Source organism: Colobus angolensis, unplaced genomic scaffold (assembly GCF_000951035.1).
Source record: "Colobus angolensis palliatus isolate OR3802 unplaced genomic scaffold, Cang.pa_1.0 Scaffold103, whole genome shotgun sequence".
NCBI lineage: Eukaryota > Metazoa > Chordata > Mammalia > Primates > Cercopithecidae > Colobus > Colobus angolensis.
Genome location: NW_012111253.1, coordinates 2835126 through 2860101, shown reverse-complemented (window position 1 = coordinate 2860101; position 24976 = coordinate 2835126). Strand labels below are relative to the sequence as shown.

Below are 24976 nucleotides of genomic sequence, written 5' to 3'. Positions count from 1 at the left end.
CAAAAGAAGACATACGAATTGCCAACAGGTGTATGACAAAATGCTCAACACTGCTAATCACCAGGGAAATGCAAATTAAAATCGCAACGAGCTATTACCTTATACCTGTTAGAATGGCTACTATCAAAAAGACTAAATACAGTGAGTGTTATAGAACCACCGTATATATGATCTAGCAATCCCACTACAGGGTATATAGCCAAATAAAATGAAATAAGTATCTTAAAGAGATCTCTGCACTTTCCTGCTCATTGCAGCATGATTCACAATAGCCAACATATAGAAACAACCTAATTGTCTATCAATGGATGAAGTGATAAAGAAAATATGATATATATACACAATGAAATACTATTCAGCCTTAAAAAATAAAATCTTGTCAGTTGCATTTGCAACAATGTGGATAAATCTGGAGGACATTATGTTAATTAAAATAAGCCAGGCACAGAAAGATGAACACTGCATGATCTCACTTATATCTAAAATAGATATAAATCTAAAATAGTGGAATCTAAAATAGTTGAATTAATAGAAGCAGAGAGTAGAGTGGTGGTTATCAGGGGCTGGGGGTGGGGAGAACTGGGGGAGATGTTGGCCAAACAAAATAGAATGTCAGCTAGATAGGAGAAATAAATTTGAGGAATCTCTTTTACAACATGGTGACCATAGTTATTAATAATAACAATGCTTTGTATTCTTGAAAATTGCTAAGAGAGTAAATTTTATGTGTTCTGACCACAAAAAAGTATGCTATGTGAAGTAATGTATATGTTAACTAGATTGATGTAGCCATTCCATAATATATGCATATTTAAAAACCACATTTTACATGATAACTATACACAATTTTTATGTGTTAATTCAAAATAATTAAAAATAAAAGAAAGGCATTGAGTATGTGTGTTTGTATGTGGGTGATTTCTGTGATGTTGTCTATTAACTGACCTACTATTGGTGGTAATTTCTAGGGGAAAAGGGTTTCTACTATACAGAAAGTTCAATGTAAGATAAATGGTGACAGTTATTCCAACACAAGTAAAAAGAAACTATTATGGGAAGGGAGAGATTAATCCAGATTGGGAAAAACAGGTAGCTCTTGCCTGGTCCTTGAAGGATGGAGACATGATGACAGATAAAGATGGACTGGGAATGTTAGTCCACGTTGAGAAAGCAGTATGAGCAAAATATGATGGGGTTTGTGTAGAATATGTTTAGGGACTGACAGAAAGTCACATGTGAGCAGGGGAGTGTGTACAGGGAGGTAGTAGCAAGGAGGATGGAAATAAGGTGTCAACTCAGGGTTTCCCAGAAGATGCTAAGGCACTAATTTAAGTTACAGTATTTTATTAGGAAGGGTACTGGGGAAGGAGGACTGAAAGTGAAGGAGGTTTAAGGATGTGATTTCAGGCAAAGTTCCATGGAGAGTAACTTTTGTTAAGTCCCATAGGGGTACTCTGGAGATGTGACAGATCATGCTTCAGAGCTGTTCTACTCAGATGCAAGAACGTGGGAGTATTGATGCTCTTTAATCCACCAGTCATTGATCAAGACTCTGCTCACCCCCAGGAGACTTAAATACCCAGGCTATGTTGGCTTTTCTGGCCTGCAAACCAAGCCCTCTCTAGCAGCCCGAGGGCTCTCCTCCTACAATGATTGGCAGGGGTTGGTTGGTGGGAGTGAAAGCAATGGGGAGCCCTGTTTGCAAGAAAATGGGTATGGGTAGAGAACTAACATCTTTTGCTGCTACAGTAGGCTGGGCCATTCAACAGAACACTGAGTGCCAGGGGGAGGGTTAGTATTTATTCAAGCCATATCCAAAAGCAGTAGGGAACCACTGAGACTATCTGAGCAGGGATGTGAAATAAGCAGATGACACCCACCACCTTCTGCTTCCTGAAAAAAAGAGAGGTCCACTTTCCGTCGGAGTAAGGAAGAGACTCCCAGTACATTTACAGGTGTAACATGGAGTAAGGAATTACAGACAAAAGTCTGCCAAAAAAGAGAGAGAGCCTTTAATCTAGGTATAATTCCTAAGGAACATACATTTACTCTCTGCCTGAAGGCAGAATAAGAGAATGTTTCCTTGGAAAACCACTTAAGCTTGCTGTTGATTTTCAGATGTCCTTGGTTTATAATAGCACACTCTGGGAAGGCTTGAAAGGCAATTCATACTGATAAAACCTTCTTGTCTAACTACCTGACATGCCTTTCAGAAAGATAATGATTTATAGCTAATAAATAACCCCATGCCATGAAGTAAAATGGAAGTTATACTGTGAAACTACAGTATGTTTGGCATCTTGAGTTCTTTCTCTGCACCAGCCTCCTCACTGGCTTAGCACTGTAGGACCTAGCCCATACAAAGATAGATATTGAGGAAACTTCACTAACAGAGTCAATAAGCAATAAGGCACCATGCCTTTCTGGCACTCCTAGTGCAGAAGTATGTCAGTACTTCTGAATTATTAAGGACTATTAATTCTGATCCCCTATTACTAGGGAAATCAGTCCCTGTAACTCACGTTTCACCTTCTGGACTGCATAATCTACAAGAAACGTCAAGTCTCCAAGGCTGCTCATACTACATCTGCAGCTGCTGGAGTGACAATTGCATTGAAATGACCGAGGCAGGAAACTGAAACTGAAGTGCCACTTTACATAGCTGGCTGGTAACCAACCACACAGAGCCCAGCTCAGCCTGAGGATGAGCCACTAATGAAGCACAAGGCAGCATATAGAGCATGCCTTTGTGCCTGTCCTCCACGTTTTCAGAAGACATGATAGCTAAGCACGTCTGAGTCTTCAGCTTCTTTTCTATACAGAACAGAGGAAGCTGGCAGAGGTTAGAGATACTAACTTCTGTTGGATTCTTCAGAAATAGACTCGAAGGTGAAGATTTGTATGCAAGTGAATTATTAAGGAAGTTCTCTTAGAGAGACCAGTAAAGCGGTATGGGAAGCAGAACAAGGACGAGTCTAACCTTGGGCAAAATTCCATGGAAGGTAGCTTCTACCTGAGGTGGTACTATACGTAACACTTTGGAGTTTTTCCCACTTTCAGTAAGGGAAGTGGGCCTTCATATTCCCCCACCTATCAGTTATTGATGAAGGGTTGTCATGTGGCAGCGGGTACAAAAATTCCCAGGACTTCTGGCTTTCTGCCTATGTAGGCAAAAAGCTACAGTAGCCCGAGGGAAGTCTTCTAAAGAGAGTCTCAGGTGGAGGCTGTTGCAGCGAACCTCCTGACAGACATGGTTAGGAACCTAAGAGGATCTGGCAGAGGGCCCATGGTATTCCACAGTGAATGCAATCCGAACTTTTTTACCTTCAGTAGGCTCAGAAACACTCAGAGATGCTTCCCTCTTATGATAGGCTGTGAACCACTCATTGACAATGTGGAAGTGATTACTGTGGAAAATGCTGATTTCTAAGCACAAAGGATGCCTGGGAGAGGTCTAGGAGAACTTACATATCCTTCCAGCAAAGTCCTTCAACTATTTCCAGGAAATTGACTGGAAGGATGCTATTGTTCCCTCCTTCAGAACCAGGGTATATTCTGATTGTCTTAAGCCACCTAATGCATCTTACCTCCCTGGCCACAGTCATTAGCTTAGAATAGACAAATGATAGAATTACAATTAGGAGAACCAGACCCAATGCATTGATTTGGCTGTTGGAGGAGGAGGAACTCTCTCCTCTTCTGAACAGTGTGGTGCAAAGATGAAAGGCTTTCAGCCACTGTAGTCATTAGAGAGGCATGCTTGGAGCTAGTCGGGGAGGACAACACTGCATGGAACCTGAAAATGAAGCCAATGAAGTTAAGAAGAGAGACCAAGAAATTCCAAGACCTTGATAAGATTTGAACATCTGGATCAAGCCATGCCTAATCACTGCTGGCCAATAATCTCCCTTTATTTTTTGAGCAGTATGAGCTGGAGTTTCTGTCAGTTGCAATACAAGGACTCCCAAGTCCTTGTGTATACCATTTAACATTTACTGAGAGCTTACAATGTTCCAGATAAAATGCTGACATGTATACATGTATACAATGTTTATTCAAGCCTCACCACAGACCTATAAGCTACATCCAATGATTATATTACAACTGAGGACACTAAGGCATAAAAAGTTAAATAATTTGCCCAAGGTCACATGGGCAGTCATGAAGCCAGGATTGAACCAAGTAAGTTTGATTTGAGTCCACTGTCTTCATCATAATGTGTTTTTGCCTTTCTGTATATAAAGAACAATCTTTGACTGCATAAATGTGACCTTTACTCACCTCCATTTTGGCTTAAAAAGTACTGTAAATGCATAGAGACTCCAGTCACTTAAAGTGAATCCAAGGCACTGTTGGTCTAGATTAGAACATGCTATACAATATTGGCATTTAATTATCAGCTCTAAGATTTTTTTTCTGAATGTAACTCAAGGCCTAGGTCATGAATCCCAAAAGTAGGAACATAAGAAAATCAGATACTTTAGCTACTGGTTATTCCCTCGTATAAGCAAAGGCAAGATCACTCCTGCTTATGGTCTGAATTGTGGAGAATGAGAAATAAAGGTAATGTTTTGAGATTGTTCATGCTGTATGAATTTGGTTTTGCCTATGTGAAAATGAAGACTCTCTAATAAGATCATATAATGTGTTGCTTTCGGTTATCCAATGAGACTGTCAAATAATACAAATTTTTAACAAAAAATATATATGGTTATGTGGCTTTCATTATACAGAAGACCTATATTGACAAAGAATTTCCAAAGCGGTGGATTTACAACATTTTTATAATATTATTCCAAAATTTGCTGTACAAATTTTTTGCAGATTATCACTTGAAATTTGAAAGTCTTTGAGTTCTTTAGGCCTATGACATCAATTTCGTTCATAACTTGTATCATTGCATAACTGACTAATCTAAGAGCATTTCCTACCTTCGGTTGAAGCACAAACCACTCATCAGTTGGATTTTCAAAGTTCCATGAGTCAAAAGGAATCTCTACTTCCCCAAGGAAGCTATTACGTCCAAATCGATCATAGTGCCAGACTGACAGCTGCAGAGTTCTTGTTTCCAACTGGGTATGGCTGATGGTGTACTGCAAACATTTACAACATTACATTCCACAAGGAGAGCTCTATCCAATTCCACGACAGGTTGAAATTTACTTCCAACATCTTTCAGATCATATACATCAGTAATATGAACAAAACAAACCCAAAGAAAACTCTTTGTTTTTCTTTGTTTCTGCTACAATTGAAGTTCTATGCCATAAACTCATTTTGTGCCAGACTTAGCATTGAAAGATATTTGAGGTAGTATTTGAGGTAGAGGTAAACTCCAGATACTGTATACAAAGTGTTAGGTGATGAAGCTTATCCTCTTTCCAGTTTTATTGGTTTTTCATTTTCCTTAATTATTTTTTCACACCTACCTTGTAAACTCAAGGTTTAATATATAAATTCTCCAACTTCTTTCTTATCTTATTCATAATGAGAATCCCCAAATCCAGAAAAGAATTGACAATGAGAAACTCGCAAACACCAAATTTTATAAAGTCCAGCCTAAGTGCAGAGGTGAAAAGGTGTACATGTATATTAAACAGAAAGAAGATGTTGCTGGGCTAGCATTTTTTTTTGGTAACAACACTATCCAGGGCCACATGCTCACACACCCTCCAACCTTCTGCTTGTTCTATGCAACCACCATCTGGGACACACTTCAGACTGACTGACTCCTGATCTTGGATTAGTGTCTATTCTTGTTCTTGCTGTTATTGTCATAATTAACCTTGGCTCCCTGCTTCCTAAATTTACCCTCTCCCTGTATTTGGGGTCATCTTTTCAATCCTGTTATGGCCATTGAATACACCCTCTGCCTGTATTTATTCATTTTTCAGTTTGTTTTGTCTTAATATTAGCTCCTGCTTCCACACATGTTCCCACTGACACATGCAGGCTCATGGCTTTCTGCCCTTACCAATTTCCTCCTAAAATGGACTCTGACTCCATCATTCTTGGGCACAAGCCCATAAATTTCCATAGAATTGGCAATAACTTCTTCATTCCATTCTCCCTGGATGTTTCTTACCAGGCCAGATTGGTCCATAGCAAGAGAAGGGGTTAATTATGTGAAAGCTCATTGGAAAGAGATTCCTATTTTCTGGATCATTGAGTTGGATTGGGCTATATTTTATCTAGGCCACTTTTGTTGAGATTTCTCAAATCTGGCTCTTCATTTCAACTATTCATTAACCACATACTTATATTTAGTCAGATTCTGAAATCCTAACAACAAACAGTATAGATCTATGCTATGTTAGCAGAATAATGAATGTGTGCAAAATGACTGTTAAGTAGTGTCAAAACTGTGACAAACTTCTTTTAAGGAAGTCAGAAAAAGCACTGTTTGCCCAAGGGTAAAACCAATTTTTTTGGCAAGATGCATCAGCACAGATGCAGTTTGACTGGATCATCTCTATTCAAGGTTCAAATTCAGTAGCAGCAGAGACATAAACAGAATAAGAGTGTTTTCGTTTCCTCAAAAGATGTTAGAAAAGTCAAGGGTATAATGTTAATTTATTCAAATTCTAATTTTCTAAAACATATACAAGCCTTGACATGCAAATAAAATATTCTCTGTAGTTACTTCTAAACCATTGAAGTTGTGAACAGTATCACATGAGCTACTATGAGACCATACTTAATTACCTTTAGTGTTTCATTGAATTCTGGATTGGTGCCTGTTCTGATTTTGGTCTTACGCTTATTGTTCCGGGACTTGTCAGGAAGAAGGTATGACTTGACATAACTATAGGTAAGAAAATATAAATGTAATTATTGTGAAACATCTATTTGCAAGAAATGTTCAAAGACTTCACTGTGAATAAAAGGGGCAAAGGGCCAGTGTGCATGAAAGGAAATACCAAAGAGAATTTTGTCTATATGAGAGGATACCTTAAAATGAGAACCCTGGGCCTTCCATAAGAGAGAAGTGGTAAAATATAATGATAAAAGAGTGTGGGTTCGGGAGTCAAGCCACCTGGTTTTGAATCACTCCATGCCTCAGAGGTTTTGGTGACCTCAAGAATTTACTAAATAACCACTCTGTGCCTCAGTTTCTTCATCTGTAAAACTGGGAAAATAACAGTGTCTAACTGATGGCCTTGTGAGGATTAAATTAGTTGACACATCCAAGGAGTTACCATATTGTACTACTCAATAAATGTAGTACATTATTAATGTTAACGGTCTCACAAACTTTTCTGGGATTAGATGCTTCTCTATTCCTAGTCTTGCCTTCTGATGTCAGAAAGTGGGGTCAATGGTAATGGGTGAGTGAAAGAAAATAGTGAAAAAGACAAAATAAACAACGACAACCTGAAGTAGTGATAGCAATTCTACCCAACACTTTAGCTTGAGCTATCTCAAGAACCTCTTGAAGCAGGGTATCACAGTAGACTCAGAAATGTACAAGATGTGTACGAGGTTGAAATGTATAAGATGCTACCAGAGTTCTACAGAATATCTGTTGAGTTTTAGAACACCCCTTTCCAAGCTAGTCAAAATAATTACATGGGCCTTGTAGCCTTCGGAAATTTAGTTGAGGAGGCAGGTGGACCAATTTGTAGTCAGAATCCACTCATTTGTCTATCTCAGGGTATTTGGAACCAGGTTCACTGAGTTATTTATTGGACCTAGGTCATCTACTGTGCAGAAAAGTGTTAACATAGTGGGCCCGAGACTATCATTCTTCTAAATGCCTGCTTGCAAATTTGGCCCTTGGGTGGCACCTGGCAACTTGGATTTCAGGAGGATTCCCACCATTCCCAGAATGGATAAAAGTGGCTTGTTGTTCCTAAATTGTTTGTACAAAGAAAATGGCTTATGCTGAACAGGTTCTTTCCTTCTGAGAGACTGGAAATTGGTATGTGACCAGCTAAATTTCTAACAAGCTTCCTTGGTAGACAACATTTCACAAGTGTTGTCAGAACTCATCGCCAGAGGAATTAAATGCATCCTATGTGACTCCACTGGGAAAGGGCCCTTGCAAAGCTTGAGCCTGATCTCCCCTGGACTTTGCCCCATGTGCCTCTTTGCTGATTATAACTGCGTGCAAAGTCCTGAGTCCTCCTAATGAATCATTGAACCTGGCAGTGGTCTTGAGGACCCCTTAGCTTCTCTCCAATGTGCTGTGGTCCATACCTGCCCTCCCGGGCTGATCTCTAGAATCCTGAGAGCCTCATAATTGCCTTTTTGAGTTGTTTAATTGGGTAACAGCTTGGTAATTTTCTCCGGAGGATTTCCCAGAACAAAAATTGACAAGATGCTTTTGTATATCCTGGGTGTGCCAACATGTCAGCATTCTACTTCAAAGAGCTGCCTCTGTGTAAATTTCAAATATGTCAATCCGGAATTATGTTTTAAAAATCAGTTAATCAAGGACACAACCAGCATACATGTGCTTCAGAGAATATTTAGAAGTGTGGTATAGGAGGAACATGACAATCAACTCTCTGAGAAGACTGAATCAAGAAGAATGCTAAGACTCTTTTGAAAAGGAAAGACACATACAGACAAAAAAGGCAGTGATTGAAATAGTCTGAGGAACAAGCTATGTGCTTACGCATCTGTCCTCTGTTTCTTTTCATCTCCTATGGCCAGATTTCTGCAATTCTTGATGAAAATGTAGAGCCCACCAGTTTTGTAGCAGTAGCTGATATGGAGAAGGATTTCACCACTGACTTTCACGTTGCCATAGTCTCCAGTTTCACTGTAAACACTCATCATGCTGTTAAGACTGGTCTGAAATAAATAAGATGGAAGAAGGCATCTAGTGTCATTCTAATGATCTCTTCACAGAATCAACCGACTTCATTCAATTATAGTTCCTGTTCTTTATAATGAGCATGGAAGTCTAGGGTGAGGAAAGAAAACAAGAGTCACTTGTTTGGCTGGTATTATTAGTACCGTCAGAAGAAAAGGCAGAAAACTTGCTTAGAGGGGAAGCATTTCCTTCTTGGGTTAGAGAATACCCTTTGCTTACTCACTTCTACTAATGAATACATTAGTAGAAGTAATGGTAATTGAGGCATTTCAAATCTCACTTCTCTTCCATCCCTGCAGCTTTCTCCATTTTCACTGGTAGACTCAAGTTCAATCTACTACAAGGTGTAGAATACATTGACTGGGACAAAGAATAGCTTATCTCATATTCTGTGCTACCAGGAGCCACATACTGCTTTCTTTGACACCTACAGGGAGCATCCCATCAGTCTCTGGGGAACCATAACTGCAGCTTTAACAAGGACATGCCAGAAGAACATCACATACGCACAGCTTCCGTGATTTCCCTCAACTGAGTAGCTAGCTGTGTGGCTACATGAGTACTATAAGACCATGGCTTTGTAAATCTGTATAAAGTAGCAGCCCACAAAATATACCACTACACAATAAAATCACACACCAACCAATCAGGAAAAACATTTTTTTAAAAAGTCCAAATCTACCAGAATCAATGAGGCTTTCGACTAGACACTAATGACATGAGACAGCTTTTAATTTATAGTAGTCCCCCTTACCCACAGTTTCACTTTCCGTAGTTTCAGCTACCCATGGTCAACTGCGGTTCAAAAATATTAAATGGAAAACTCCAGAAACAAACAATTCATAAGTTTTAAATTGTATGCTGTTTTGAATATGTGAAAGGAAAATATCCTGGGCACCCAAAATCACCAAGCTAAAGGAAAAAGTCAAGCTGGGAACTGCTTAGAGCAAACCTGCCTCCCATACTATACAAAGTCACCCCTCTGCTCACTAAGATAAATGCATATCTAAGTGCCTCCTTTGGAAAGGCTAATAAGAAACTCAAAATAATGCAACCATTTGTCTCTTATCTACCTATGACCTGGAAGTCCCCTCCCCACTTGGAGTTGTCACGCCTTTCCGGACCCAACCAGTGTTCATCTTACATATGTTGATTGATGTCTTACGTCTCCCTAAAATGTATAAAACCAAACTGTGCTCTGAACACCTTGGGCACATGTTGTCAGGACCTCCTGAGGCTGTGTCGGGGTGCTGGTCCTCAACCTTGGCAAAATAAACTTTCTAAATTAACTGAGACCTGCCTCAGATTTTCAGGGTTCACAAGCAGCATGATGAACTCTCACATCATACTGCTGCATCCCACCCTGGATGTGAAGCCTCTCTTTGCCCAGTTGGAGCCACACTGTAGATGATACTTGCCCATTAGTCACTTAGCTGTCTCAGTTATCAGATTGACTGTCCCGCTATCACAGAGCTTGTGTTCAACTCATTCTTATTTTACTTAATAATGACTCCAAAGTATAAGAGTAATGATGGTAGTAATTTATATACGTCAAAGAGAAGCCAAAAGTGCTTTCTTTAAGTGAAGATGTGACCTTGGTGCTTCTTGGCTAGGGTTTGGTACTATGCGAGGTTTCAGGCATCCACTGGGGTGGGTGGAATGTATCATCTGTGGATAAAGGTGACTACTGTAAATGTAATAAAATTGTGCTTTGGCACTAGAAGTGAAAACTGTGTATCTTAGTAACTGTCACAAAAGACCACCTGGAGGTATTTCATGGCTGACCCAATAGTTTCAAAACCACTTTTCTGTGAACCACTGGGAAGTCAAGACTACAGTAAGTACACAGGGACCTTAGACTGTCCTCTTTTTTGTACTTTGCTTTTGGTAAAAGCCATTATGCTCCACCAATTTCTGGGAGTAGAGACTGACCAAAGAACAGGATGTGGGTGATATGGTCACATGTCTTCTAAGCTTCTTCACGGGCAAGAGCAGACCAATAATTCCATAATTATTTGGAAATTACAGCTTAAAGAAAGTCAGTGAGTGACCTAATCTGTCTTTCTTATTCCTAAAACAAAGCAACAGAATTTTCATGTTTAGCAGGTGGCTTTGAGCAGTGCTTTTCAAACTTTAATTGCATAGAAATCACCCAGATACCTTTTTAAACTGAAAATGCTTATCTCTTCAGTCTGCAGTGAGGTCTGAGATTTGGCTGTTCTAACAAACTCTTAGGCCTGCAGTTCCCAAACTGTGTATCGAGGTACCACAGAGCACCACAGCAAACTCACAGGGGAATCACAGAAAGATTTTAAATTCTCAAGGGAAACACAAAAACTCCTATCAGACACCATGTAAGCTACTAACTAGTAATTCACAGTGTCAACATTAAAACACACTTTATTCTTTTCAATGAACTCCCAGTTGTTTGAAGCTGAGTTTTTGGCAGTTGCTGCAACAAAAAGCAAGTATTGCATAAAAATGAATATGAAATGGGAAATGAAAGTAGTGATGTCCAATCAGATTCCAAGGTTTGGTAACTGTGTAGTGCTCAATAGGCACACATATCCTATTAGTGGTAAGTAATAGGTACTATTTAAGGATGAAATAAAAATACTATTCTTCTTTCCATTTACTTGTAGCATTTTTTTCAAATGGCTAGTTAGTTGTTAGAATACAGTGCTTATTAAATTGTTTGGGTCTAACTACTTAATAAATGGACTAGTCAGGTGCTACTTTTAGTGTAGGAGTGCCAGGAAAGAATTACTGAGACACTAGGGGCTTTTTGAACTGAGAAAGTTTTGGGGTATCTGTTCCAAGTGATGCAATGTGCTGGTCCATGGAGATTTGAGTAGCAAAGGTTTCAAGAATAAGCCCCAACCTCCTCATGTTACAAATGAGAAAATTCTGGCTCACAAAAATTGTTGGTAGGGCCAAGAAATAAAGCAAGATCTCCAGGTTTCTAGTCTGAGGACTACCCCACCATACCTGATTACCTCCCTATATCACTGATTTGTGTCTATACCACATCTCTGTAGCCACATTTTCAAAGAAAATCCTCTGTAAGCAGAGGGCCCCTATGGATAGAAGGAAATTTAGGAGCCCACAAATACAGAGGCTTGTGAGAAATTAAGACAGCTATGGCAATTTTACTACTAACTAAACTATATGCTCTTAACCAAGCTAAGGCTGTGATTTAAAATAGATGTTTACTTCAAAGGTTTTGTTGACAATATATCATTTTAGACCATGTGTCTTTGAGTGGTGTTTGGATTCCAATGTTTAATGAATTGGAATACTTGGGTTCTGACAACCTCCTCAATCTTTTAAAAGATAACCTCTGGTTAATTGTATATAAGTCCGAAAAAGATAAATACAGGACAAATTGCTTAATCATAGTTCCCAGGCCATGAAATTTGTGAAGTATGGTTGGAAAGAACAAAAAGGAAAGGTTGAAAACTCACAGTGTCTGAGTCAGCATCAGGCACATTTAGGTAGGTCCACTTCCTGTCAGAACCTGCTTGAGAATTCTTTAGAGAAGTCATCCAAAGATCAAAAGAAAAAAAGCGTCAGAGCAACAGAAATCAGAGAAGCCAAGAAGCCAAGAAAAAGACTTACAGACACACAGTTAGATACAAGGACACAGGGCCTTCCTCTCAGAAAAGGCCTTGAACACTAACGTAAGAAAGGACTTTATTTTGTAGGCAGTGGGAAGCTATTGACGGGTTTTGAGTAGCGGACAGACCTGATTGGGCATGTGTTTTAGGAAAATGACTGGCAACAGTCTGGAGGACAGTTGGGGAGTTTAGAGAATGGTGTCAGGGAAATGTGTCAGCAGATAACTGAAAAATAATTTATAGGCTTGAGCTGACTGAGCCTGAACTAGGGAGTGAGGAGATTTTAAAACTTGGGTGAGGACTGTGGAAGAAGGAAGAAATCAGGAGCCTGAGAAAAAACTCATACCAAATTAGACTGAAAGGTACTCTGTGGGCAAAGGGCAAGCAGGATCTTACAATGACTTTTAACTCATTATCACATATTGTTCTAAGAACATTTATATCTCCTTTGGAAATGCACAGAAAATCAAAAAGAGAGAAGAGAAACTTTCCGCATGTCCTAGTGAACTGCTTACAGTTGACAGGCCACTTGCCAGACTGTGGGTGTTTGTAGATAACTGCGAGGACACTAAGGCATCAATGCTTTCTTCAGTCTCTTCCAAGGAGTCCTAAAAAAGAAAGGAAAAAATCAGTGGGTTGGTTTATTTGTTTTTCTAGAATGTCTTTTCACTTGAAAAACCACTTTCTTTCATAAATATTTGAGAATCAGATAAAAATATCTAGAAATCCCTCCGTTCCTAGGTTTTTCTCTTTTTCTCTTCAGTCAATCTGAATTATACCATCGGAGAAGTGGGCAGGGATAGTGGGTGGAGAGTGGGGTCTCCTTTCTAATGGTGCTTACTTTATGGAAAGAACATGAAATTTGGAATCATACAGACCTGGGTTCAATTCCTACCTCTAAGGTGATTCATGTTGGGCAATGTACTTATGTTACTTTAAAATTAAAAAATAAAATTTGTGTGCACGTGCGCACACACACACACACACACTGCCAAGGTGGTGGTAAAGTATATCTCAAAAATCTCTCCACTAGGATGAACTAGATATTGGACTCTCATCTCAAATCCCAGATTCTACTTTTCCTTTCCCGTTTCTTTTTCTCCTTCATGATAAAGTGGCTTTTTTTTTTTGCCTAGTTTTTTAAGTGATATATTTTCCTAGTAAAAACACTTCAAGCAATATAAATAAATGGAAATTAAAAACTTAGGTCTCTCATTAACATATTAATGATCAAATTCCAATATTTTTGATTATATGATCACTATATATATATACACATACACATATACACATAGATAGATTATATCATGCATACTGCTTTTTATTATGGGCACTTTTTTTTTGCTTCTCCTCTCCTCCTTCCCCTCCTTTCACACCAGGCAAAATTAATATTTGGCATCCTGCTGCACATATTACATTCCATGTCTTTCTCCTTGTTTACGTGAAAAATCATATAAAAACATACACACACAAATGTAAGTATACATTCATGGGAATTTTTTTAACTGTTGTTTTACAAATCAGGATTATGATGTACACTTCTGGGCTTGCTTTAAAAAAGTGTTTATTATAAGATACAGCATATTAAAAAGTACATAAAATGTAGATGTATAGTATAATAACAACATCAAATGATTAAGCAGAAGCTCCCTGTGTATCCTGTCCATATCACAAGCCCCTTCTCCCCCAGGGAATAATTAGTATTTTAACTCTTACGGTTAACCACATCCTTGCTTTTATTTATAGTTTAACTGCATAAGCATATACTCTGAAACAAAAAGATTTTGTTTTGCCTGTTTTTGAATTTCGTGTAAATGCAATTAAATGCTATACATTCCTTTGCATTTTGCTTTTTTGGCTTAATATTGCCTTAAAATTCATCAAAATTGTGGCATATTTTTGTAGCCCATTCATTTTCATTGTCATTTAATATTCCATTGTATGATATCCAAAACTTTATCCATTCTCTTGTTGCTGAATATTTGGGTTATTTTCAGATTTTTTTCTATTGTGACCAACACTGATATGTATATTCTGTGAATATGTATCCTGGTGCATATACACACACCACAGTATGCACACAACACAGTATATATATTCACACACTTGAATATATACCAGTGAGAGGAATTGTCAAGTCATGGGGTGAGCATATCTCCACATGCTTATCTACATCATTTTAAAGATAATGTCAAATTTTCAGAAGTAGTTATATCAATTTACAGTCTAATCAGCAGCGTATGAGAGTTCCTGTTGCTCCACATCCTTGCCTGCAAACAGATGGTATTGTTAGATTTTTTTCATTTTTGCCAATGCAGTAGATGTTTACAGTCTTCATGATTTTAATTTCCATTTCTCTTTTACTAAGTTGAATACTATTTTGTGATAGTCGGCCAACTGGATTTCCTGTTTTGTGAAATACTTTTTCAAAAATTGCTTATTTTTATGTTGGTTTATGGTAAGTTGTCACTTAACATCATCCATAGGTTCTTGAAAACTGCAACTTTAAGTGAAAGGATGTGCAGCAGGTCCTCAAATAATGTCATTTCATTAAAACATTGATGAGGGAAAAAAAGGTTTTGTTATACGTCGTTTTGCTGAAAGTGGAAGTTTCCAAGAATCTGTTGATGACGTTAAATGAGAACTTATTGTAGTTGCCTTTTTCTCACTGATCATCCCACAAGATGAATTGGAATATCTTGTAGAATAGCATCTTGTAAGAAAGGGCTGGCTTCATGGATGAATTCTTCTGAATTTTTTGAACATTTGAGGAAGAATTAATGCCAATTCCTGTCAAATTCTTCCAAAAATTGAAGAGGAGGGAACACTTCCAAACTAATTTTATGAAACCAGCACTACCCTGATAGCAAAGTCAGACAAGGATACTACAAAAAAAAAAAAAAAAAAAGGGACAATTGCAGGCCAATATCCCTGATAAACCATAGATGCAAAAGTCCTCATCAAAATGCTAGCAAACTGAATTCAGCAGCACATGAAGAAGCTCATTCAACCTGACTAATAAGTGGGATTTATCCTTGGAATGCAATGATGGCTTAACATAAACAAATCAATAGTTGTGATAAACTGCATTAACAGAATGAAGGATAAAACCCATATGATCATCTCAATAGATGCAGAAAAGGCACTTGACAAAATCAACATCTCTTCGTACTAAAAACTCAACAAATTAGATAAAGAAAAAATTTACCTCAACATAAAATCATACAGGGCAAGCTCTTAGCTAGCATTATACCCAACGTTGAAAAGCTAAAAACATTTCCTCTAAGATCAGAAAAAATACAGTATGCCCACTCTTACCAACTCTACTCCATATAGTGCTGGATGTCCTAGCTAGAGCAATCAAACAGGGAAAAGAAATAAAAGGCATCTAAATTGGAAAGGAAGAAGTAAAATTGTCTGTTTGCAGATGACATGATTTTATATATAGAACACCCTAAAAACTTCAGCAAAAAGCTGGCAAAACTAATAAGCTCTTTAATTCTGAAAAAATGCATCCCTATTATTTTTTCAAATTGTCCCTTTTCTATATTTTTATGTTTTGCTCTTTCTCGGTATACAATTACCCAGTGATCATCACATAAAGTACCAGTCTTTGTATTTCTTTACTTTCTTTTTAGAAGTGGATATTAAAACATTCAAACGTTCACAAAATAGAAAGAATAGCATAATGAACCCTTATAACTGATTACCCAGTTTTAACAATGATCACTTTTCCAGCTATTTTCCTTGCTGCTTATTTTTTCTCCCACAACTTTATTGAGGTATGACTTACATACCATAAAATTTACCTATTGTATGTATGCAATTCAGTGATTTTTAGCAAATTTAGAGTTGAGCAAACATCAACATAATCCAGTTTTAGTATATCGTCAGTCCAATAAGTTACCCCATGCCTGTTTGCAGTCAGTCCTTACTTCTTCAGTCCCTGGCAACCATTACACTGCTTTAATCTCCCCATCAATTTTCCTTTAATTGACATTTCATATAAATATAATTATATGATATATAGTTTCACCTGGTTTCTTTCACTTAGCATAATATTTTCAAGGTTCATTCATGTTGTAGTATGTGTCAGTACTTCATTTCTTTTTACTTCTGAATAATATATCATTGTATTCCATCTGTTCACCAGACATTATTATTTTCACTTTTTGGTTATTACGAATAATGCTGCTATAACCACTCGTGTGTAAGTCTTTATGTGGACATATGTTTTCATTTCTCTTGGGTAGATACCTAGGATCAGAATTACTATGTCATGTAGTAAATTTATGTTTAACTTTTAAAGAAATTGTGAAACTCTTTTACGGAATGGCTGTAGGTAGCATTTTGCATTACCACTAGCAATGTAGGGGGGTTCCAATTTCTCTGCATCCTCATTGACACTTATTATTATGTCTTTTTAATCACACCCATTCAAGGGGGTGTGAAGTGGTATCTCATTGTGATTTTAATTTTTGTTTCTCTGATAACTAATGATATGGAACATATTTTAATGCGGCTATTAGGCATTTGAAAATCTTCTTTGATTAAATGTCTATCCAAATATTTTCCCCATTATCTAATATGATTATTTGTCTTTTTGATATTGAATGTAAGGGTTTTAAGAAATATATTCTAGATACAAGTCCTTTAACAAATATATAATTTGAAAATATTTTTCCAGTCTGTGGCTTGACTTTTCATGTCTGTAATGGTGCCTTTTGAAGTGTAAACATTTTTCATTTTGATGAAATTCAATTTATCGGTTTTTTTTTTCTTGAACACATGCATCATGCTTTTGGTGCCATATCTAAGAATTATTTGCCTAACTCAAAGTCATGGAGATTTTCTCCTAGGTTTTCTTTTAGAATTTTATGGTTTCACTTCTTACATTTAGGTTTATAATTCATTTTGTGTTACTTAGTTTCTGTATGGTATATGTTAAGAGTCAAAGTTCTTTTATGTTTTGTGGTATTTGGATATCCAGTTGTCCCAGTATGATTTGTCGAAAAGGTTATTCTTTCCCCCACTGAAGTACCAAAAATCAATTGGCCATAAAATTTTTTTTTTTTCCTGAAATCTCAATTCTATTCCATTGATTGCCAATGCTTATGTCAATACTGTGTTGTACTGATAACTATAACTGTAGGGTAAGGTTTTAAATCTAGTAGTATAAATCTTCCAACTTTGCTCTTTAAAATTGATTTAGTTATTCTGGGTCCCATATATTTTCATATAAATGGTAGAATCATATTTTCTATTTCTACAAAATTATCCTGCTTGTATTTTGATGGGTTTGCATTGTCTATAAATTTATTTGGAGAGAATTTCCATCGTAAAAATATTGAATCTTCTAATCCATTAACACAGAATATGTTTCTACTAATTTAGGTCTCCTTTAATTCAGAAATATTTTTGTTAATTTCAATGCACATGTCTTAACTTTTAAAAATGAATTTATTTTTTACTTTTGAAAATTATTTTTCATGCTATTATGAATGGACTTATGTTCTTAATTTCATTTTCCAATTGATTATTGCTAGTACATATAAATACAGTTGATTTTTGTGTATTGATCTTATCTCCTGCAACCTTGCTGAACTTATCGGTTCTAGTCATATTTTTGTAGATCCTTTAATATCTTCTACATACAGAATCATGTCATTTTCTTCTTTAGTATATTGATATAAATTATGCTGACAAATATATAGATTCATTCTTCCACCCATACTTAGCATAAAACTTACTTATTGCTATTTTTATTCACTGCTAGATTTTAATTGATATTATATTTAAAGTTTTGCATATATATTCATAAACTAGTTTGACTTGTAGTTTTATTTTTTAAACTATTTTAAAAATCAAGTCTGAGTGTCAAGATTATACTGGCTGCATATAATGAATGTAAAGATTTTAATGGTTTTCTAAGATCAGGAATAGTTTAATAGTTTAATAATGTTGGAATTAGTAATTCTTTAAAGGTTGAACATGAGTAAGCTTTGAAATAATTTGATCTCACTGCCTACCTCTCTTTTGGAGGTAGATTTTAAAGTATTTTCCCAGTTTTTTGTACTACAGAAAATGTTATTTCATTTTATAACTCTAAATTTCCTAGTTTGCTTTGGAAAAACTATCAATACCATTTTACATTTGTGTTCTATTTCTTCCAAGGAGTCCAAATTTTATTATAGCAATTACAGAAATCTGAATATTAGAATATTAGACTGGGAAATAACCTTTACAATAATCTAATTTAACCTTCTCATTCTAGAAATGAGTTCACTCAAACATTAATTTTCACATAATTTTGTCTTAGTTTAGAAGTGAATTTATTGGTGGTAACTTGAGATATAGCAATGCTCACGTAAATATGTAATCTGATATGTCTAATAATACTTGGCTTAGGAAAATGCTGGGATCCCTTATTTCCCAGGTTTAGATTAAGTGATAAGCCTTTAGCCAGAAACTGAAATCCCCAACATGTGTTTTCTTAGACATAACCTTCACTCATTAACACGATTAACCATTACGTTTTCTAAGTTATTCTTTCTGTGTTTATGTGTTGACTGTGAAGACTAACAGGAAGAGATGATTGTATATCCTCTCTTTACTCTCAACTCATCATCACCTAAAAGTGTAACCACTTGCAGCAAGATTATGCCCTTATTTCCTCCTCATCATTATATTTTCTTCCACATCCAACTTACCTTGTCTAAAGCCCCAGGGACAGACTTGCTTCTTATGCTTACAGTATCCTCTAAGTCTTCTGTAAATGACTCACTCAAATCTAACTCAGATCGACTCCGATCTGAAAGGTGGAAAGGAAAAAGAAAGACCTGAGTCATCCTATTTTGTGAGAAGATTTTATTTTTTATTGAGAGTGTTTCACCTTTATTTCAGTTCTTTTTAGTCACAGATCATAAATAGTGCCATGAAAGCAACAGTCGGAGTCAGTAACTTCATACTGTTTATGACAACATACTTCCATTTTTAATAATATTTTGGTAATTGCCTTGGACCAAATTACACTTATGTGTTCATGTTTCCTTCTATCACAGGAGGTTAAATGTTTTACTGTAAAATGCTATGTTTTAAGCTGTTTAAGGCAACTGCTTTGCTCCTAGACTTTAAAAACCTCTCTTAGAGTAGACCCTTAAATTTAGAAAAAAATAAAACCTTAACAATTCTTGCTTGCCATATTTAGAGAATTCACTGTGTTTTCAGATTTGACATAAAATTCAATGCAACTGATTCTAAACTGCCACTTTGAAGTGATATAATAAGTTCCTTTCACACAAAAAGGAGAGGCTATAGCTGCAACGAGAGGAAGTTCTATTTCTTAAGGGACCAAAACATTCTTTCATCAGAAGAACATCTTGTTTTCAGTTTTGAAAATATAAGTTACAGAGCAATACACCTCTTAGTAATGCTGTAGACAGCTTACCAAGTCAGCATAGCTTATTTCCACAAAATAGTTCTATACCAAAGCACTACTGAGATTGATATAGTTACTTATAAATGAGAAAGATTGGAGAGAGTAATCAAGTACTTAAGTTTGAATTGATGAAAAAAATAATGCAGAAGTGCTTAGCATAGGCCTGACACGGAGTATGTACTCAATTAACAGGAGTTGTTGAGTCGAAGTAGTAATGGAAGTAGACCCTATGATGTTGGTTTCTAAATTAGTTTAAAAATTTAATTAACAGGTGAACAGCTTTTTTACTCCTGAGCAAAATGTAGCAATAACCACACACATTTAGAAAACCCTTTGGGAGCTGGCTGGCTAGAACAGACACCTCAATTCAGCATACAGAATCCTGTCTTAGGCTTTATGCACATATCATCATTAGGTAACAGGTAGCTTTTTAATGTTGAAGACTTCATCATGATTTTTATTCCATGCATGGGACATAAGCTTCATAATTATGACAAATTTCTCTAAAGAATTTTCTTAGTCATAGGTATTAACATTTCAAAATGAATAATAGCTGCTTCAGAGGACTGTTGTGATAATGAAGTAAAATGACATATTTGAGTGTACCATGCAAATGAAAGGGGTAATTATTAATATCTTAGTGCTGCTTGCAAATAACTTCTTATTTAAACCACAGAATGATTTTCTTTTGTCTTTATGTAGGAAACTTCTGACCACTATATCAACTGAACTACCATTTCCTTGAACTCTGAGCTAGCGTTCTTATCTGTCATATCAAATGTATCCTGGAACCGTTTATATTCCCGACATTCAAATATTGATATTCTGATGTAGCACTGAAGCTCGGTGATGATGCCTGGCAAGAGTATATACTAAATAAATGGAATTTTCACAAATGTAAGGTGCCCAAAGCATTATCTGGGTCTATCTTCAAGCAGTTCTTATGGAGTGGCCTACCACCATAGGTCAAAGAAGGGATGCTTACTTTTTAAAGCGTGAGACATCCATTTAATACCATACGTAGCAGTCAATTCCATTTGTTTTAGTCATTTTAGACAACAGCGTAGGCATGTTGTAAATACCCACCTGAGGAGAGAGAGGTTCCAGACACTGCTATGGAAGGTGTGCCAGAAGTGTTTCTGCAGTGACTCTTTGTGAACTCCTGAGAGGTACCTTCAATAGCAGCCAAATCTGTGGAATTTTCAAAACCATACTCCTTCCCACAAAGTAAAAATGAGAAAAACAAATTATACTGACTGTAATTTACTACAAAATTCATCTATATAAAATATACTCCAGTATAAACACCTTTATACGTATTACTATTTAGGAGGACCTAATTGACATTTGAAGGACCCTCACCAGGAGTCCATGTAACTCCAAAATTTACCATCAATAATTGCTATCCAAAATCTATTCCGAGAGGTTTGTTAATTAGTGAAAAACGTATCTGGACAATTTCTCATTCGCCAAATCAATGAGTGTTCTAATATACGATTGATAAGAAAGATTATACAGGTACCCTCAATCTTATATGAACTATGTATAATAATCTGGCAAGATTCAGGCTTAAAACTCTGTTTGGTCCTATTTTGTTCCCTCTTTCAACATACCCTCTCTTCAACCATCCCTTACCTCTTCCACTCCCATTTAACAGAACACCATGTACCTTTTCCATCTAGAAGGCTGGCTGGTCAGAATATGGATGGTTGCATCTATTTTGGAATGACTTTCATGCATGGTACTTATCAATGTTCATAAAAAGATAAAGAGAGAAAACTTCCCAAGCTCGCAGGAATAGTATTATTTTGTGTGGTGTCTGCTTGTTAATAAATGCTTGTACATGTGGCAGAATTCAGTCTGGGACTTGCTTTTATTGTAACATATGTTAAAGAAAATTCTGTCCCAACTTTGCCCATGACCATAGACCCAACTTTGTCTGTGACCTTTGCCCTGCCGTAGACCAAGGCAGGGCTTGACTGCTGCCTCATCTGAAGCTTGCTTGAGTGTTAAAACAACAACTACAACAAATTTTGGACCTTTCCAGAACTGGGCTGAGGTTAAGTGTCCATTCAAATTACATCATGGTATGATAATGATCAAATCTAAAACAGATTTTTCACTTCTCCCTTCTATAAACAATCAAAAAGTGCCTTTTGAAACCCTAGAGGAAGAATTTCCTCCCTGTTTCCCATATCTTAGACATTCAGGAACACTTTGATGAACTCACTACAGTGAAATGTGGCTCTCACTTGCTTAACATGCTAATTGATTCAGTTTCAATTTAGACTGTTTTTAGTATCTTATTATTCTCCAACACATAATACCTGTAGCAGGAGGTATATAGCTCCTAACTTCCTCTAATTGCCATAGACAAGCAAAGTTTATCAAGAGTGTGACAGAGGTCAATTTGATAAATTAGTTTAGGTCAATTTTCAACACCTCTTCAAAAAGTTGTTCACACATGGAGTTCTCTAATGAAGCAAGACCAAGTTCCTTGGAGGCAACTACATTAATGGCAAGTTTTCTCACAGGTGCTCTGTGAGTATCATTAGTATTGTGCAATAATAGGCCAATTAATATTGCAGTGTCATTAACAAGCAATACATACCCCAGAGGTTCAGGATGTCAAGCCTAAAATTAATAGGTTACATCACAGTAGAGGACAGGTTAGAGACTTTCATGCTCTAAAAGTTTTCTGTGATGGTTAATACTAGGTATCTACTTGATTGGATTGAGGGAAGCCTAGATGGCTGATAAAGTATTATTCTGGGTGCGTCTGTGAGGGTGTTGCCAGAGGAGACTGACATTGGAGTCAGTGGACTGAGAGAGGAAGACCTACTCCCAGTGTGGAGTGGGCACCATCCAATCAGCTGCCAGTGTGGCTAGAACAAAGCACATGAAATAACAGGGATAAGCAGCTTGTTTGCTGAGTCTGCTCACTCTTTCTCTTCCCAAGCTGCACCAGACACTTGGCTTCCTCTCCTCCTGTCCTTGGACATCAGACTCCAGGTTCTTCAGCCTTTAGACTCTGGGACTTACACGAGCAGCCTCCCAGGGGCTCTTGGGCTTTCAGCTTCCGACTAGGGTTACGTTGTCAGCGTCCCTGGTTTTGAGGCATTTGGACTTGGATTGAGCCATCCTACTGTCTTCTCTCTTTCCACAACTTGCAGACAGCCTATCGTGGGACATTGTCTTGTAATTGTGTGAACAAATTCTCCCTAATAAACTCACTTATATATATCTGCATATATCTTATCAGTTCTATCCCTGTGGAGATCCCTGACTAATATATTTTCTTTCATGCTAAAGCAGAAAAGAACATTGAAACAAAGAGATGCTAAGAAATGGGAGAAATTGAGAAGTTGTTACCTTGCTCATCATCTAATGCTATATACTTCCCATCTAAGGCTATATACTTCCCTTTATAATGAAAGAGCAAATGTACTTCATAAACTACTGTGCTGTCTTATTTTTATTCAATAGAAAGTACTTCTCTTTGTTTCTCTTTTTTTCTCTTAGAAAAGACCAACTTAGACCACATAGACTGCAAGAATGAGCTCAACATAGGCACTGTCTACGTATATGTACATATAGTCTACTAAATTGCAGGGAATTTCTGTTGGGGAAATCTGGGCGCTGTTAAACAAAGAAATACACAAGTAGGGGCTGTTAGTTTTGAGGGTATTAGCACATGAAAAGGGTGATTTCCCCACTAATAATCTCAAATTGTATGTAGGAAGATAAACTTTGTTGTGAGAATAAACTTGATTAACTTATTGGTCATTGGACTGATTGTCAGCTGCTACCCACTGGGACAACTGTACTAGATGTTAAATTTTTAAAAATATTTCTGTGTCAGTTGATAAACAGCACTACTCCCAGTCTACCCCCTACTTCCCTGTGCTCACCCTCATCCATAAGCCCAGGTCTCCCCATAATTCAGATCTAATGCATGATATGGAAGGGTCCCCAGGATACTGCCCCAGCCTTGTGCCAGTGTCTGTTGTGATTTCTCAACGTCCCTGCCAGACAGGTCACTAAGTAGTTTGAATATCATTCCTCTTTAGATTCCAAGAGTTGAGTGTATTCGTCAACTATCCATGCACCTTTCTAGCTATTGAACAGAAATGGCTTGCTGACCTTAGCATAAATATTTATGAAATTTTAAATATGCCTTTTAACTTAGCAACTACAAGTTAGACTATAAATGTTTAAATAAATCTATTATTGTTATTCAGTCTGTCTGAATGCCTTAACGGAATTTGACTACTCACCACCTCCACTATCTCTTTGTTTCAAAACCCAGTCTCTCACATGGGGTATGACAATGGCTTACTGATTGCTTTTCTGGCTTTCACTCTCGTTCTCCTACAGCTGGTTCTCAGCACAACCCCCAAACCCTGCTTAAAGAGAAGGCAGATTATGTTACTCTTCTGTTCTAAAACCTCCAGTTTCCCCCATCTTAATCAGTGTGAATGTTGACTGCACACATCACTCTTCAAGGCTCTCTCCAGCCCTGTGACCTCTTTGGATTCATTTCCTAGTTCACTTTGCCTCATTCACTCACCACAGCTGCATTGGCCTCCTTCCTCTTCCTTGAACATACCAGGTGTGCTCCCACCTCAGGGGCTCCACACTGGCTGTTCTTCTAGAGGCATTAAAAATATTTTAGAAACTGGCTGAGCAAGGGCACTGACCAATCAAGATGGAGGCCAGCTACAAGGAAGTGGAGCAGCCTTCCCTGCATGTACCTGCTGAATATCAGTGCTGTCTCTGCCTGGTGGAACACCGTGCCCCAGAAAACTACATTGCTAATTCTTTCACTTCCTTCAAGTCTTTGCTTGACTAGAGTCTGTTATAAAGCAGGTTCTCATTAAATGTTGGTTGAGTCAAAAATTGTTTGTATTGTATGAACTCACTGCTCATAAAAAGATTTATCAAATATAGATACCAGCAATGTGGATGGAGCTTCCTGCTAAATAAAAAAATCTAGTATATGCTAATTCATTCCAAATACAACTTCCAACGGAATATTTAATAAAAGGGAACATTTTTCCCAAAATAGTTTTTTCATATTCTCTTTTAAAAGAGAAAACC

General features: G+C 37.1%; 1 protein-coding gene across 1 annotated transcript in view; it reads right to left on the bottom strand.

Annotated features, from left to right (window-relative positions):
* SYTL5 (synaptotagmin-like 5) overlaps window positions 1-24976 on the bottom strand; it is a 228280-nt gene that overhangs the window by 11270 nt on the left and 192034 nt on the right. The window contains exons 8-14 of the mRNA XM_011942009.1: window positions 20963-21092; window positions 19149-19249; window positions 12954-13046; window positions 12286-12351; window positions 8621-8799; window positions 6706-6805; window positions 4932-5093 (exon numbers count right to left, since the gene is read on the bottom strand). Coding sequence (XP_011797399.1) covers window positions 4932-5093; window positions 6706-6805; window positions 8621-8799; window positions 12286-12351; window positions 12954-13046; window positions 19149-19249; window positions 20963-21092 — 831 coding nt within the window. The remainder of the gene's footprint in view (window positions 1-4931; window positions 5094-6705; window positions 6806-8620; window positions 8800-12285; window positions 12352-12953; window positions 13047-19148; window positions 19250-20962; window positions 21093-24976) is intronic.